Genomic DNA, 15,833 nt, shown 5'->3' on the forward strand with positions numbered 1-15,833 from the left:
ATGGAAACATCTTGTGATGGAATACACAAAGAATCCGGGTTGATAATATTCAAGGTGACTAAACCTCCAGCCAATCCAAACTCTTACCAAATCTGGACTGACCTCTGACGAAGTCCCATAGGACGCAACACGTACGGGAGGAGGCGCTATTACACAGACGTCACCCACAGCTGTCTCAAGCGCACTGCTGGTTTTTATATTGCTGTTAGTTTGTATCACTGATCAGCGTTTTATGTCACGGCTGCCTATGTGGTTTACATTGTCAAACTTTTATTAAATGGAACATACGGAGAACACCGAGTGTGTTTGTATTCCATTTTATATCGAATCCTGGGTCATCTGATATCACCGGTCTCACTCACCAATTGCATCTATCCCATCTGTAGACACAAGCTCATACGACCTTCTGTTAGTTCAGAGGTCCATCAGATCTGGTAAGAGTTTGGATTGGCTGGTGGAGGATTAGTCACCTTGAATATTGTCAACAGGATTCTTTGTGTATTCCTTCATGAGGAGTTTCCATTACTGAAGAACTTTATTATCGCTCCTTCCCTATATGTATATGGACTTATACAATGCGCTGCACTTATTCTTTTTTCTTACATTTGAGGTGTTGTGATTTGCCTTCAAGTGTTCAGCTTGCATTTGTTGCTAATTTTTAGTTCTGTGTGTGCTGATTGCTTTATATTATACTTACCTGCTTTATGTAGTGGTTTTGCACAGGGCAGACTGGATCCTCCACTTCTTGGGTCCGTCGCCAGCGCTCCTGGCCCCTCCCTCCTGACAAGTGCCCCCACAGCAAGCAGCTTGCTATGGGGGTACCCGAGCCAAGGCAATGTGTGTCCATTCAGACACGGAGCCGCGGTTTGGCCCCACCCCCTCTTTTTCTCAATGGCTCACTGACTGACAGCAGCAGGAGCCATACCGGTGAACTGCTGTCTCAGCCAATAAGGAGGGGAGTACCGGGTAACCGAGACTCTCCTAGAACATCACTGGATTGAGATGGGGCTCAGGAAAGTATTAGGGTGGCTGCTGCACACAGAAGGTTTTTTTTTTTATCTTCATGCAGGAGGATAAAAACCTTCTGAATTTAGAACCACGTTAATAATTGTTCTGAATCAGCGACTGAGGCAGGCCATCGACTATGCAATTTTCTTTGCTTCCACCACAGATGGAAGGAAAGAAAGTTGCTTGATTCCCCCATCAACACAGTTTCGCTTGCCCTATTCTGTTCTGCCAGTGGGGAGCCTTTCCTGCCAGCAGAACATGATTAGTGTTGCCAGCTATAGCCATTCAGGAAAAACCTGACAGACTGGTTGTACACAAGTTGATCGTTAGAGCAACGCGTGTACAACCAGGGTGACCCATACATGGATCAAAATCCATTTGGTCCCTGCTGAACTGGCCAAATATGACCAGCTTAAGATTGCTAACCTGGCAATTTAAGAAACTGATGATCTGCATACCCATCTAATTTTAAACTAGGGATGAGCACATCAATTTGTGGATTAGATTTGTAGAAAATGACTAAATACCCAAAATGTATTGAATATCCAAAAGAGCAGTTTACACAATACCACAACTACCCCATCACAAAACTGGACTTCACATTACAACCGAGTCATAAGGTACATTATGTGGCCAAGGGTATATGGACCCCCCTTCAAATTTATGGAGTTCAAGTGTTTCCCGTGAAGGGCATATGGTTATTGTTAAAAAGATACAAAAAAGACAATTTAGACAATTTAGACAATGGTGATCTTTCAACCTTGGGGGTAACTGTTTGGGGAAGTTTCTTTCCCGATTCAGCATGTGCTCCTGTGCACAAAGCCAGCTCCATAAGGACATGGTGTGGCGAGCCCTGTCACTGACCATACTGATGTGATGTGATGAAGTGGAAAGGTACCAGACCTCACAAATGACATTTTGGCTGAATGGGCCCATTCTGTAGTCTAGACACACCAGAAGTCAATGGAAAAACCTTTACCAGAAGAATGCAGGCTTATAAGAACCGTAAGAGGGAAGACGGCTCCATATTTATGACCATGGTTTTGGAATCTGAATTCCAACAAGCTCACACAGGTGTGATGGTCAAATGTTTCCAGGCTTTTGGCCACATAGTATATTTATTCCTCAACACCTCACTGATGCTACTGATTAAATTACTAGCAGCCATCTACTGTATGTCAGGCATTAATAAAAAATATTTTCTCTTGTTCTAAATTACCTTCAATTTTGTGCCAACACCATCTGTACCAGACACAAGAATAGGGTCGCTATATCCTGCTGCTTTAAGGTCAAATAATCCAGCAAAGCCTCCAAGCTCTGCATTGCATCCTGGAAAAATACTCAAATAAGTACAAAAATAATATACATCAACAACAACTGCAATGACGGGAGAACTGAAACCTGTAAAAGGCCCATTTATACTGCTGTGGTTCTGACACTTTCTATGAATGAATTCTGCACCATGCGTTTTCAGGTGGTTTCATATTAAAAAACATATTGAAAATCCCAGCAATCACTGTACTTCTGGCATGCTGCGGGTCTCATACAGGGAAGCAATCCTGTCATTTATCTGCCCCTCCTCACCTCTGGTCTATTCAGAAAATGCCTTGCATCTTGTAAACCAGTCACAAAACATAAGGCATCCTATAAATGGACGAGAGGAGGGGCGGATAAAAGACCTGCAGTTCCTATACCTGCAGCATTGCCTGAGGAATAGTGGTAACTGTATTTACCTGACATATTAGGATGGATGATAACTTTTACAGTGAGGGACAAAAAAAAAAAAAAAAAATAGTATTTGACCCGCTGCTGGTTTTGTACGTTTGCCCACAAAGAAATGATCAGTCTATAATTTTAATGGTAGGTTTATTTTAACAATGAGACACAGAACAACTAAAATAACAGTTATAAATTGATTTGCATTTCAATGAGTGAAATAAGTATTTGATCCCCTATCAGCAAGATTTCTGGCTCCCAGGTGTCTATACAGGAAATAAGCTGAGATTAGGAGCACTCTCAAAAGGGAGTGCTCCTAACCTCAGCTTGTTACCCGTATAAAAGACACCTGTCCACCGAAACATTAAGATTCCAATCTCTCCACCATGGCCAAGACCAAAGAGCTGTCCAAGGATGTCAGGGACAAGATTGAAGACCTACACAAGGCTGGAATGGGCTACAAGACCATCGCCAAGCAGCTTGGTGAGAGGGTGACAGCAGTTGGTGCTATTATTAGCAAATGGAAGAAAGACAAAATAACTGTCAGTCTCCCTCAGTCTGGGGGTCCATGCAAGATCTTACCTTGTGGAGTTTCAATGATCATCAGAACGGTGAGGAATCAGCTCAGAACTACACCAGAGAATGTCAATGATTTCAAGGCAGCTGGGACCATAGTCACCAAGAAAACAATTGGTAACACACTACGCCATGAAGGACTGACATCCTGCAATGCTAGCAAAGTCCCCCTGCTCAAGAAAGCACATGTACAGGCCCATCTGAAGTTTGCTAATGAACATCTGAATGATTCAGATGAGAACTGGGTGAAAGTGTTGTGGTCAGATAAGACCAAAATCGAGCCCTTTGGCATCAACTCAACTCACCGTGGGAGGAGGGAGGAGGAGGAATGCTGCCTATGACCCCAAGAAAACCACCCCCACCGTCAAACATGGCAATGGAAACATTATGCTTTGGGGGTGTTCTTTGCCAAGGGGACAGGACAACGGACAGGTGAGAACCTTCTTCCCTCAGTCAGGTCATTGAAAATGGGTCGTGGATGGGTATTCCAGCAGGACAATGACCCAAAACACAGCCAAGGCAACAAAGGAGTGGCTCAAGAAGCATATTAAAAAAGGGGTTGTAAACCTTCCTGTTTTTTCACCTTAATGCATCCTATCCTATGATGACCAGAAACAGCGTGTTTTCGCCACCTCATACGTCACTTCCGATCCGTGGTAAACGGCTTCCGGTTACGCCTTGCGTCTTACACGTTACGTCACACCCTCGTGACTTCCTCTGAGGAGACACGCTGTTTCTGGTCTTTGGCTTATCCTTCATTTGTTTGATGTAAGCATAATTTTATCTTTAATAAATTGGTCTTTTGTGGTAATACACCATTGGAGGCTATTCCTTTACATGTGGATCCGGATACAGGGCTGGAGGAGATATTCACCTATTGCATCAAGACTCCATCCCCTATCCAGATTGAGTGTGGGCTCCAACACCGATGTGATCGTCCTAGGAATGGTTCAAGGCATTTGATCCATGCCCTCAAGGTAAGAGCAATGGGAGCACAATGAAGGGATATCATTTGAACCACGATCACCACATTATTTTTCATCTGCTGGTGAAGACTCTTGAAAGTTTTACACATTGGAATTTTTTTATTTGAATGTTATTTAGGATTTTCACTGGATACATTGGGTGTTTTGCACTATCATTTTGAACTCTTTATGAGCATTCACTATATACATCCTTTTTGATGTTTAGAGCTTACACATGTATTGTGTTATGTATTGATCATTCTTATTCTGTTACACATGCGAGCACATTTTTTTGTAGATGAGTTTATGGGTGGAAAGTTTCATTATTGGTTGGTGACTTTGCCGCGCACACGATTTTCAACACCTTTCTCAACCATTCACTGCAATTGAGATTTATGCGCAAGATCACATATAAAATGTTATTATATACTTTCTATCCTATTTAGGCGACTAGTGATCACTGTATTGATTTTGCAGCATCTCCACGTTCTTTGTATATTATTTTTAATTTTGTATTCATTTCAGATTTATAGTAGCGCAGAGGTCCCGTATCTTTACTTCAAGTACGATATGCTTGTTTTGTTTTTTTAAATTTACTTTTACAGTCACTTTAAAAGGTCCTGGAGTGGCCTAGCCAGTCTCCAGACCTTAATCCCATAGAAAGTATGTGGCGGGAGCTGAAGGTTCGAGTTACCAAACGTCAGCCTCGAAACCTTAATGACTTGGAGAGGATCTGCAAAGAGGAGTGGGACAAAATCCCTCCTGAGATGTGTGCAAACCTGTTGGCCAACTACAAGTAACGTCTGACCTCCGATTGCCAACAAGGGTATGGCCACCAAGTCATGTTTTGCGAAGGGGTCAAATACTTATTTCCCTCATTAAAATGCAAATCAATTCATAACTTTTTTGAAATTCGTTTTTTGGGGATTTCTGGTTATTCTCTCTCTCTCACTGTTACAATAAACCCAGCATTAAAATTATAGACTGATAATTTGTCTGTGGGCAAACTTACAAAATCAGCAGGGGGGTGGGGGTCAAATACTTTTTTTTTCCCCTCACCGTATGGTCTAGAATAAGGGTCTCCAAACATTCTAAGCAATGGGACAGTTTACGGTCCTTCAGACTTTAGGGGTGCCAGACTATGGTCATTGGGAGTAGAAATTTTCCTGGGTGTCAGTGGAGTAAACAATGCATGTTTGATTCTGGGGGAAGGTATAACGCCCCATCATTGGGGTCAGTGGGAGGAATAGTGCCCGTTGTTGGATGTTAACAGCAGGCATTAAAGTGATTTTTTTTTCCCTCTATAAAAATAAAAGGACTTTACAATCATGTTATTCTTATCTGCCCTGTGCAGTGGATTTGCACAGAGCAGCCCGGATCCTCCTCCTCCTTTCAGGCCCCTCTTTTGTGCTCCTGACCCCTCCCTCCTGTTGAATGCCCCCACAGCAAACAACTATGGGGGCACCTGAGCCGAGCTGAAGCTCCATGTGCCCATTCAGACAAGGCGCTGTGGTTCGGCCCCGTCCCCTCTCTCTCCTGAGCTGGGGCTCAGGTAAGTATTAGGGGGGCTGCTGCACACAGAAGGCTTATCTTAATGCATTACAATAAAAAAAAAAAGCCTTTGACTTTACAACCCCTTTAAACCCCATTGTTGATGTCAGTGGGAGGTAATGTCTTGTATCAGTGGGAGGAAAGTGTCCTAAGGCCCAGATACAAGCAAGCAAAGGGCCTCACCTGGTCCCTGGGCTTCAGTTTGGAGACCACTGGTCTAGAACATCTACCCAGAGGTAACTTTTCACAATGAGGAATTTTTAAATGTGTTTGCGCCAATCTTTTATTCAATCCTTACATATGACCCTCCAATTGAAGCTCCACTTTCCACTTAAACCACACTGTGCAATTAACCAAGACCTTTCCTTCCTCTATAAGGTTTCAAGGTACAAGACTGATGTCACCCACCTATTGTCCAATGTTTAATTATTACTGGACTCTATATATTACTGGTTTAACCTTAAACTGTACTGTCAAAATGTTGAGATAAAACTAGAGGGGATTTGAAGGTAAATGTGGCTAATTCCCAGACCTACACTTTGACAATACAGACATTTATAGTTCCCAATTGACATTATTATGGAGATGTCATGCCTCTATAGGACATAACTAAACATTTCCTGTCTGACAAAAAGGTTCTTTGTCCTAGCAGACTTGTGACCAGTAGCAGGAACATCTAATCCAGCCTCTGCACTTCCTCCAGCTGCTTTAAATTGAGGAAACGCTCTCTTTAATTCACCCCTTTTACTATCTGCTCTGCAGAGATGGGAAGCCCAGGACACCCGGTCCACATACAACTCTACAATACTTAGTCAATTGTATTGTTCTGGCTTACCTGGTCTAGCAGTGGCAGCAGCAAAAGGCTTAATTCTCTGCACCAGACTGTTCCCAGTCTCTATGTCCACACCACTGTCTTTGTAAGTGAGGGGCCTGTCAGGACACAGGGAAAGATTAATACCCAAGAATCTAAAAATATAAAAAGGTGTAGTCACAGCCAAAAAAAAAAAAAAAAAAAAAAAAAAAAAAAAATCTACATTCACAGTAGAAAAGGTACATACAGAGCCTGTAACACATGCTAAAATGTTTATACAATTAGCAGGCTCTTTGACTCAGTCTGCTTTATCATATATGGGGGGAGCAATTTTTGTTTTGGTGAGACTGCAATTCTGCAGACTTATTTTGTCACTTTTTGGGGCCATGTTTGATATGTGCAAAAAGAGCTCACCCAAATAATTAAAAGTATAACATTTATTAAGAGTAATGACAAATACAGAAAATATGACAAGAATACTTAACTAAAGATGCTGTTTCACCACGGAGTCCCCCTGCTTTTACACAGCATGGCCGACCAGGTTCAGAAGCACGATTTGCAAGCTCTGGTGCATGACTAGCCTATTCCAGTTTGGGCTGTGGTATTTAGACTTGTGTATAAGGAATAAGAAAACCCCCAAGCCAAGTCCCTTTGCAATATGATCACTCAAGGACTTTGTCAGTTTACAAATCAAACGTTCCTATAAAAGAGGAGTCATTCACGATAACCAGAATATTAGAGGGTTTATTAGATATTTGTGAGGCCAATAATAATAAAGGAATATGCAATATGCAATTTCCCGATCAAGACTTCATGCTGCTATGAACCCGTTTTGCTCTTTGAACTAGTAATGAATATCAAATTGTTGGTGCCTATTCACCTAGCACTCCCTCTTGTAGGCCTTCAGCCATGCAGAGCAAGCTCCCCCAAACAAGAGGCCAGCTTCACTTCTCAACTGGCTGCAGTACAAAAGCATAAAGAAGAATTCCAGGCAATTACACAAGGATAATGAAGAATAGTTTAATAAGCTTTGAAAAAATATAGAACAAAAAAAAAAAAAAAAAAAAAAAACACCCACAGAGAGGGCATGTTGGCCCCACATGGTTTCAGCACCTCTGTAGTTCATAAGGCAGGCTCTGTGAAGATGTGTGACACAGCAGTGCTTATTCAGAGAACATTCAAATTATGAGATTATTCTCCAGTCAAGTTCCTCCACCCCAAGCTCGCTCATCCATGTCTTTATGGACCTTGCTTTGTGCAGGGGTCCAAATCATTTGGCGGAGGGGGGGGGGGGGGGGGGGGGGTGTATCAGAGGTTGGGCTTTGCCCCTTACTTCCAGTAAAGGGAACTCTTGAGGCATCAGCATACCAAGACATTTTGAACAATTTCATGTTCTCAACTATGTGGGAATAGTTTGGAGATGGCCCCTTCCTGTTCCAACATGACTGCGCACCAGTGTGCAAAGAAAGGTCTATAAAGACATGAATGAGCGAGTTTGGGGTGGAAGAACTTGACTGGCCTGCACACAGTCCTGACCTCAACCAGATAGAACACAGCAGAGAAGCCAGGCCTTCTCGTCCACAACAGTGTCTGACCTTACAAATGCGCTTCTGGAAGAATGGTCAAAAATTCCCATAAACACACTCCTAAACCTGGTGAACATTTTGAGCATAAATACCCTGCAAGGTGTCAGAAAAAAATACAACCACTAAAGGAGGTCCCTGAGTTACGAACTTCCGACTTGCGAACGACTCCTACTTACGGACGGGATTCGGCGTAGGTGGGCACGTCAGAAAACGACGTCTCTGCCGTTCTGCGCATGCGCTTCCGACCAAATAGGCAGTCCCTAACCCGTTCGTAACTCGGGGACTGTCTGTATCTTATTTTCCAGGGCCTCTGCCTTCAGAAAATATTGAATGTTTGGCGGTTCCAAGTAAACTTTCTAGCAAAAACTGCAGATTTTTCTACATATGTGAAAAATTTCAAAATTGCCCTGAGCAGCAGGTGGTTAAAGTTCTGGCACTTTTTTGGGGCATTTAATTGGAGAATATTAACTGGAGAATACAGCAAATCACTGTAAAATTTGTTGCATCTATAAAACACATTCACATCTTTCACCAACAACCATTCTTCAGTGTTGACTGGTTTCCTGTACTATCAAATCCTATTTTATAATGTTACATTTGTGAGAACACATTCATCTTACAGCTCACCTTCCAGTGTCAGATCTGGAAGTGTGCCCATTCTGCACTATGTAGGCATGCCATCCTGCTATCAAAATGTGTATCCCATATTGGCCATCTCCAGGAGAAAGAGGCCCTTCAGTATGTCAACCATGGCTCATCTGTTGCACTGTGATCTTCAGTTTTTTCCAGATTACAGGTGAAGTTTGTATGGAGGTGTCTCAAAGTGAAGGCCATTGTATATTCTAGGTTCAGAGCTTGTGCTTTTTCTGCACAAATTAAATTACCCCTTGAGGTGTAGATTCTTGTACTGCTACTGCTTTGATTTTTTTTCTTGGAGAGGTTGTAGAGCCCAAAACGAGGAATAAAAGCTGTGACTATGCAGTGCAATCCATTCACAATTTTGTGCTTTAATGGTGAAGGCCACTTTCTTGTACTTCTTGTGTAGGGTAATGACCAATGGCCTGCCAACCATAGACACGGAAATTCATGTATAGAAGCCATAGCAGATTGGCCCAGCTTTGCATTTTTTGTCCTTTTTACAGGAGGTCAAAAGCTGAAGTGAAAATTTACATAGATGGGGAGGGGGGTATGGCTGGGGGAGATGAGTAATAAGAGAAACTCCTCTTCAAATTTCAAAAGGAACCCCCCCCCACACTTTGGGATAATCCCAAGGCCCGACATAACACAAAATGTATGTATATTAAAACGTAGACACACCAAATGCATTTGTAGTGCTTTATTACAAAAAAAAAATTTGTAGACAATACAAAGTGTATGAATTGTTTTTAGCACAACAGCACTCCTTGAGATAAGACCACCCCCCACATAATAACACAACGCCAATATTGAAGAAAATTTAGCCCAACAGATGCAGAACTACACATTTTGATTTGTGATCAAAGTCTAAGCTGCATACCCCCAATGCTGCAATCTGCTGGTGCTGTGTGAATTAATACAAGCGGTGGACCGGTGACAGGCACTCACCAGGAGTGTAGACTACGCCTGCCCTTTCCACCCCTTCATTCATAGAGGCTCTACTATACCTTCCATCCATGGAACACTTAAAAATGGGAGGATGAGTGGATGGAAAGATCTGCTGAATTCATAAAGCACTTTTCATTCATAGAAGCTATAGTACAGCTGGCATTAATGGAGGAGGGGGCAGAAAGGGCAGTCATTCAGAACTCTTGATGAGTTTTGACCAAACTTAGGCTTTAATAGGTCTTCGGTTCAATTCCCTAAAAATGTTCAATTAAAACAAAAATGTGAAATAAAATTTATGAAACAAACATTTAACTGTTAAAAACCTTACATTTTTCCAAAGTTTGTTGATTTTGTATATTATTACACCTCCAATATAAAAAACAAAAAAACAGTAATTTCACACAGTAATCACTGAGAACTTAGTTTGACACTGACCATCAAAAATATCATTAAAACATCGACAGCACTCAAAATCTCCCGATTAAGGCCTGGTTCACACCTATGCATTTTTTGTAGTGCGTTTTCAGTTTTGCAGAAACACACTACAGTCCATTTAACATGGTTTCCTATGAGTCGTGTTCACATCTGTGCATTTTATGGAAAGGGCCAGGGACCAGCAGGTTGTTTTTGGTTCCATAGACTTCAGAGGATCAAAAAAGTGTATTGAAAAAATGCAAAATGCACCTGGAATATGCAAACTGCAACCTGCAACCGTGTGAACCAGGCCTAAGGGCCTGTGCTGATGGGAGGCAGTAGGTTAACTGTCTCAAGAAAAAAATATAAATGACACTGCGCTAACCCAATATATAAAAAGCAGCTACATTAAATATGACCAATATTATAAACACAAATAAAAATAAAATGTAGCGCTAATGATGACCAATGGTGAAAAACACCTCAGTGATAGTGGCCATTAGAAAAGGCGCATGGATGGAACACATGTGACATGATATAAAATAGTGAATAATAGGCAAGATACGATAATGTACAGCCATAAACCAAAAAACAGAAAGTCCCAGAGTAAACTGGGTATGAAATGTTGAACTGGTGAGGAAATCTTCTCCTCTGTATATCATTGATTGTACGATCGTGAACTGGAAACAGATAAAATACGCTTACCAGAGGGAGTAGATTCAGATGCCGGTGACACCGAATCAAACAGGCTCAGAGATCCTTAATGGACGATGGTTGGTCCCAGAAACCCCGGATCTCAGGGGGGATCTTTCCTCTGTAATCCAAATCGTGACTGCCGGTCCAAACGGCCGAGGGAGGGTCACAGCCACAGGAAAGTCTCCAGGGTATGAGTAGTTCCCAAAAAGATATATGAAACGCCAATAGTGCAGATCAAATGACGTATTTTTATTGGATATCACCAATAATCAACAAGCAATATAAAAAGCGTGATCACGTAAAAAACGATAAAATCGAGCGTAGGGAAGAGTAAGGCTCGCCCGACGCGTTTCGTCCACATGGACTTCAACTGCCCCAGTTGTGGTATTATAACAAAGTGGAAGCAACTGGGAACAGCAACTCAGCCACGAAGCGGTAGGCCACGTAAAAATGAGCGGGGGTCAGAGCAAGTTGAAGCTGACAGTGCGCAGAAGTCGCCAAGTGCCTGCAGAGTCAATAGCTACGGACCTCCAAACTTCGTGTGGCCTTCAAATTAGCACAATAGTGCGTAGAGAGCTTCATGGAATGAATTTTTATGGCCGAGCAGTTGCAGCCAAGCCTTAGATCAGCATGTGTAATGCAAAGCGTTGAATACAGTGGTGTAAAGCATGCCGCCACTGGACTCTAGAGCAGTGGAGACGTGTTCTCTGGAGTGACGAATCACGCGTCTTTTTGGCAGTCCGATAGACGTGTCTGGGTTTTGTGGTTGCCAGGAGATTGGTACTTGCCTGACTGCATTGTGCCAAGTGTAAAGTTTGGGGGGGGGGGTTATGGTGTGGGGTTGTTTTTCAGGTGCTGGGCTTGGCTCCTTCGTTCCAGAGAAGGGAACTCTTAAAGCGTCAGCATATCAAGACATTTTGGACATTTTAATGGTCCAGACTTTGTGGAAACTGCTCACCAGTGCACAAAGCAAAGTCCATAAAGACATATAAGCGAGTTTGGGGTGGACAGACTTGACTGACATGCACAGAGTCCTGACCTCAACCCGATAGAACACCTTTGGAATGAATTAGAGCAGAGACTGAGACAGGCATTCTCGATCAACATCAATGCCTGACCTCAAAAAAGTGCTTCTGGGAGAATAGTCAAACATTCCCATAGACACACTCCTAAACCTTGTGGACAGCCTCCCCAGAAGAGTTGAAGCGGTTATAGCTGCAAAGGGTGGACCAACTTTATATTGAACCCTACGGACTAAGACTGGGATGCCATTAAAGTTCATGTCCGTGCAAAGGCAGGTGTCCCAATACTTTTGGTAATATATAGTGTACATAATGCAGGCAACATACGAAACCAAAAACCTTACATGTTTTGTAGCCAACACCACAGCACTGGATGCAGTTGTTTTTGCAATAATCTTCAAACACTGATGCATCATTGGATTTGTAGCTTTTTCCTCTTTAATTTCTGGTACCGTGCTTTCAGTTCTGAGAACCTCTCCCTCCGCACAAACATCACAAAACTGATGCTTTATGTCAGCAAGGGGAAAGACAAGTGTAATAGGATGGGGACTTGTGGGCAGGTTGGTTTGTTAGTTATCCAGGCTGCAAGAAGGGGGGGGGGGGGTGTATGACAGGGTTAAACCTCGCTCTACATTTACCCCAGGCATTCCTGGGCTCTGCCCTCCACCCTGTGCAGTAAATAGGAAGCTCTCTCTCTCTATAGAGACTGTCTAGTAGTTGGTGCCCTAAAGCAATCGGGACCGAATCCATGGTACGGACACTCCAAGAACCTAACCATATGATACAGGAACGGACTTAAACTCACCAGTGTCCCCCTCTAAATGTTACATTCAGAAGACAAGGTGTGCACCGATCAGGGACTCTGCATATTGCTACACAGCTGCACAAGGTGTGTGGCTCACTTCTAAGTCGAGGTCCTGCCTTATTGTTGAACTTTACATGACCATGCCCGCACCTAGCCCCGGGCATTAGTAAGCATGTACATGGCAAAAAGGCAGCGCCCACAAACCGAATATCTACGACATTTCATTTTTATGGAACTCTACATCCCCCCCCAAGGGAGGGTAATAAGCACTTTGCCCCATTGGGAGATTACCTTTCACTTCCTGTCCCACAGCCAAAAACAGGAAGCGAGAGGAAATCCCTCGAAGACTCACGTAATTTGGTGTACCCCATTGTAAGATTTTCCCTCTTTCTGAGGGAAAAATTTCTGTTCTGGTGACAACCCAAAACAAGACAGAGGGTGAATTTTCCTAATGGGGACACCATTAGTAATAAAACCTGACAAGCGTTCTATCTTTACGCTACTGAAAAAAAAAAAAAAAAAAAAAAAAAAAAAAAAAATTTTTTTGGTTACACTTTAAAAGGGCTTTAAACCAAAGTTTCAATCTTCCTATACACACACCTGTTTTGCCCGAGATAAGCGATAGCTCGGTAACCAATGTCCTTTCTGTATATCGCATCCTTAAACTGTACAGTGGCTACTCCTTTGTTGGCTTCTTTCAGAGCAGATACCAAGTCGTTCTTGATGGCAGTGACAGTAAGAACCCGCCCGCCGCTGGTTACCACCTTTCCGTCCTTCAGCACGGTGCCAGCATGAAACACCTCCAGACCAAGCTCTTTGGCTTGAGAAAGCCCTAAAAAACAAACAAGGATATAAAGGATGATTTAGCACAACTAACACAAAAAGCTAAACCTAAAATGGGAACAGTGCCCACCGCAACCCAAAATAAATATTGCTATGGATAATATATGCAAACAGTTTGGAATAAAAAAAAAAAAAAAAAAAAAAAAAAAAAGCCTTTAGTCACATCAGTACATAAAGTGGACCTGGACCTCCTAAGCCCAGGAACGCGATATGAACCCCCCCCAATATATAAAGAAATAACATTTGTCAAACTTAAATGATTCACACCAGGAAACAAAATTTTATTACACAAAGATGACCCAAGTAAATTCAAAATTAAGTTTTTAAAGTGATGATTTCATTAAAAGAAAAAAAAAAACAAAAAAAAAACAAAAAAAAAAAACAAAAAAAACTGTCCAAACATGCCTGGCCCTATGTGAAAAGGTATTTGCCGCCTAAACCTAATTGCTGGTTGTGATCGTCTGCAATAATGGGCAATGAGTCTTTCACATCGCTGTGGAGGAATTTTGGCCCACTCTTTGAAGAATGGTTTTAATTCATCCACATTGGAGGATTTTCAAACATGAATGGCCTGTTTAAGGTCATGCCACAGCATCTCAATTTGGTTTAAGCCTGAACTTTGACTAGGACACTCCAAAACCATCTTTTTTTTGAGCCATTCAGAGTTAGACTTGCTAGTTAGATCATTGTCCTGCTACATAACTCAAGTGCACTTTAGCTTGAGGTCACAAACTGATGGCCAGACATTCTCCTTCAGGATTTTGTGGTAGAGCGCACAATTCTTGGTTCCATCAATTATGGAAAGTTGTCCAGGTCCTGCAGCCCCAGACCATTACACTACCACCAGGTTTGGCCGTTGGTGTGAGGTTTTTTTTTTATGAAATGCTGTTAGTTTTACGCCAGATGCAACGGGACACAGGCACACGTTCCAAAAAGTTAAACTTTTGTTGCACCAGTCCACAGAATGTTTGCCAAAAAGTCTTGGGGATATTTAGAATATTTTTTGGCAAATGTTAGATGAGCCGTTGTGTTTTTTTGGTCAGCAGTGGCTTAAGTCCTGGAACTCTCCCATGGATGCCATTTTTGCCCAGTCTCTTTCTTATTGTTGAATCATGAACACTTATCTTACCTGAGGCAAGTGAGGCCTGCAGTACTTTAGATGTTGTACTGGGTTCTTTTATGACCTCCTGGATGAGTTGTCCTTGTGCTCACTGTGGTTCGCTGGAGTCCCAAAAGCCTTAGAAATTGCTTTAGAACCTTTTCCAGACTGATACATTGCAATTAGGTTGTTCCTCATCAGTTCTTGGAATCTTGTAGTTTGCGGCATGACGCGTTGCTTTTTTAGATCTTTTAATGCGCTTCACTTTGTCAGTCAGCTTCTATTTAAGTGATTTCTTAATTCAACAGGTCTGGCAGTATTCGGGCCTGGGTGTGGCAAATTAAATTTAACTCTGCTTTCCAAAAAATGTGGTTAGTCACAGTTCATTCATGATTTAGCTAGAGGGAAGGGGCAATTACTTTTTCACATAGGGCCAGGCAGGTTTGGACAGCTTTCTTCGCCTTAATAAATTAATCATTTAAAAACTGCATTTTGTATTTACTCGGGCCATCTTCGAGTAATATTACATTTTTTTTGGTGATCTGAAATCAATAGGGATGGTGGCTACATGTGTTCTTTAGGCCCCCCCCCCTATTTTCAGCTGGTGATCCTATCAGTAACACACTGTCTTATGGTGTCCCCACTCTGGATAGGAGGAGCAATAAAGACACCTTGGGGGGGGTGGTAGTGTTATCAATCCCATATAAATCTGCTAGTCTAACAAATTAAAGTGAACCTCCAGGTAACAATTTTTAAGTAATTACAGCAGTTTTTTTTCCCTCCATTTGGAATAAACGTTTTACTTTAATGAATACAAGCAGATCATTGTAAGCACCCCTGTCAGCAGTAAATGGTTTGTCTTTTCCCTATAACTGCCACTTTTACTGGACAGTTTGGTCTTGTTCTCGAAGTTGAAAAACAAGACTAGCTGGCTGAATCAACAGGTGAAAATAAAATAAGAAAAAACATGCAAAAACTTTCAGAGGAGTTTGGGAGGCATAAGTGTTCAGTGGCAGAAAAAAAAAAACAAACAAAAAAAAAAAACAAACAAACAAAAACAAACCACACACACACACACACCACGCCTGCCAGTGCATCCAGGAGCAAAGGCAGTTTGGCTGTAAAAACGCAAAACATTTTTTACATAGGGAGCGTTT

At 42.2% G+C, this 15,833-nt stretch overlaps 1 protein-coding gene across 2 annotated transcripts in view; it reads right to left on the reverse strand.

Annotated features, from left to right (window-relative positions):
* Positions 1-15,833, reverse strand: part of GART (phosphoribosylglycinamide formyltransferase, phosphoribosylglycinamide synthetase, phosphoribosylaminoimidazole synthetase) — a 74,275-nt gene that overhangs the window by 23,946 nt on the left and 34,496 nt on the right. For both annotated transcript variants that reach the window (XM_073617160.1, XM_073617159.1), the window contains exons 11-13: positions 13,335-13,566; positions 6,652-6,746; positions 2,228-2,337 (exon numbers count right to left, since the gene is read on the reverse strand). In XM_073617160.1, coding sequence (XP_073473261.1) covers positions 2,228-2,337; positions 6,652-6,746; positions 13,335-13,566 — 437 coding nt within the window. The remainder of the gene's footprint in view (positions 1-2,227; positions 2,338-6,651; positions 6,747-13,334; positions 13,567-15,833) is intronic.

Source organism: Aquarana catesbeiana, linkage group LG02 (genome assembly GCF_042186555.1).
Source record: "Aquarana catesbeiana isolate 2022-GZ linkage group LG02, ASM4218655v1, whole genome shotgun sequence".
NCBI classification, from domain to species: domain Eukaryota; kingdom Metazoa; phylum Chordata; class Amphibia; order Anura; family Ranidae; genus Aquarana; species Aquarana catesbeiana.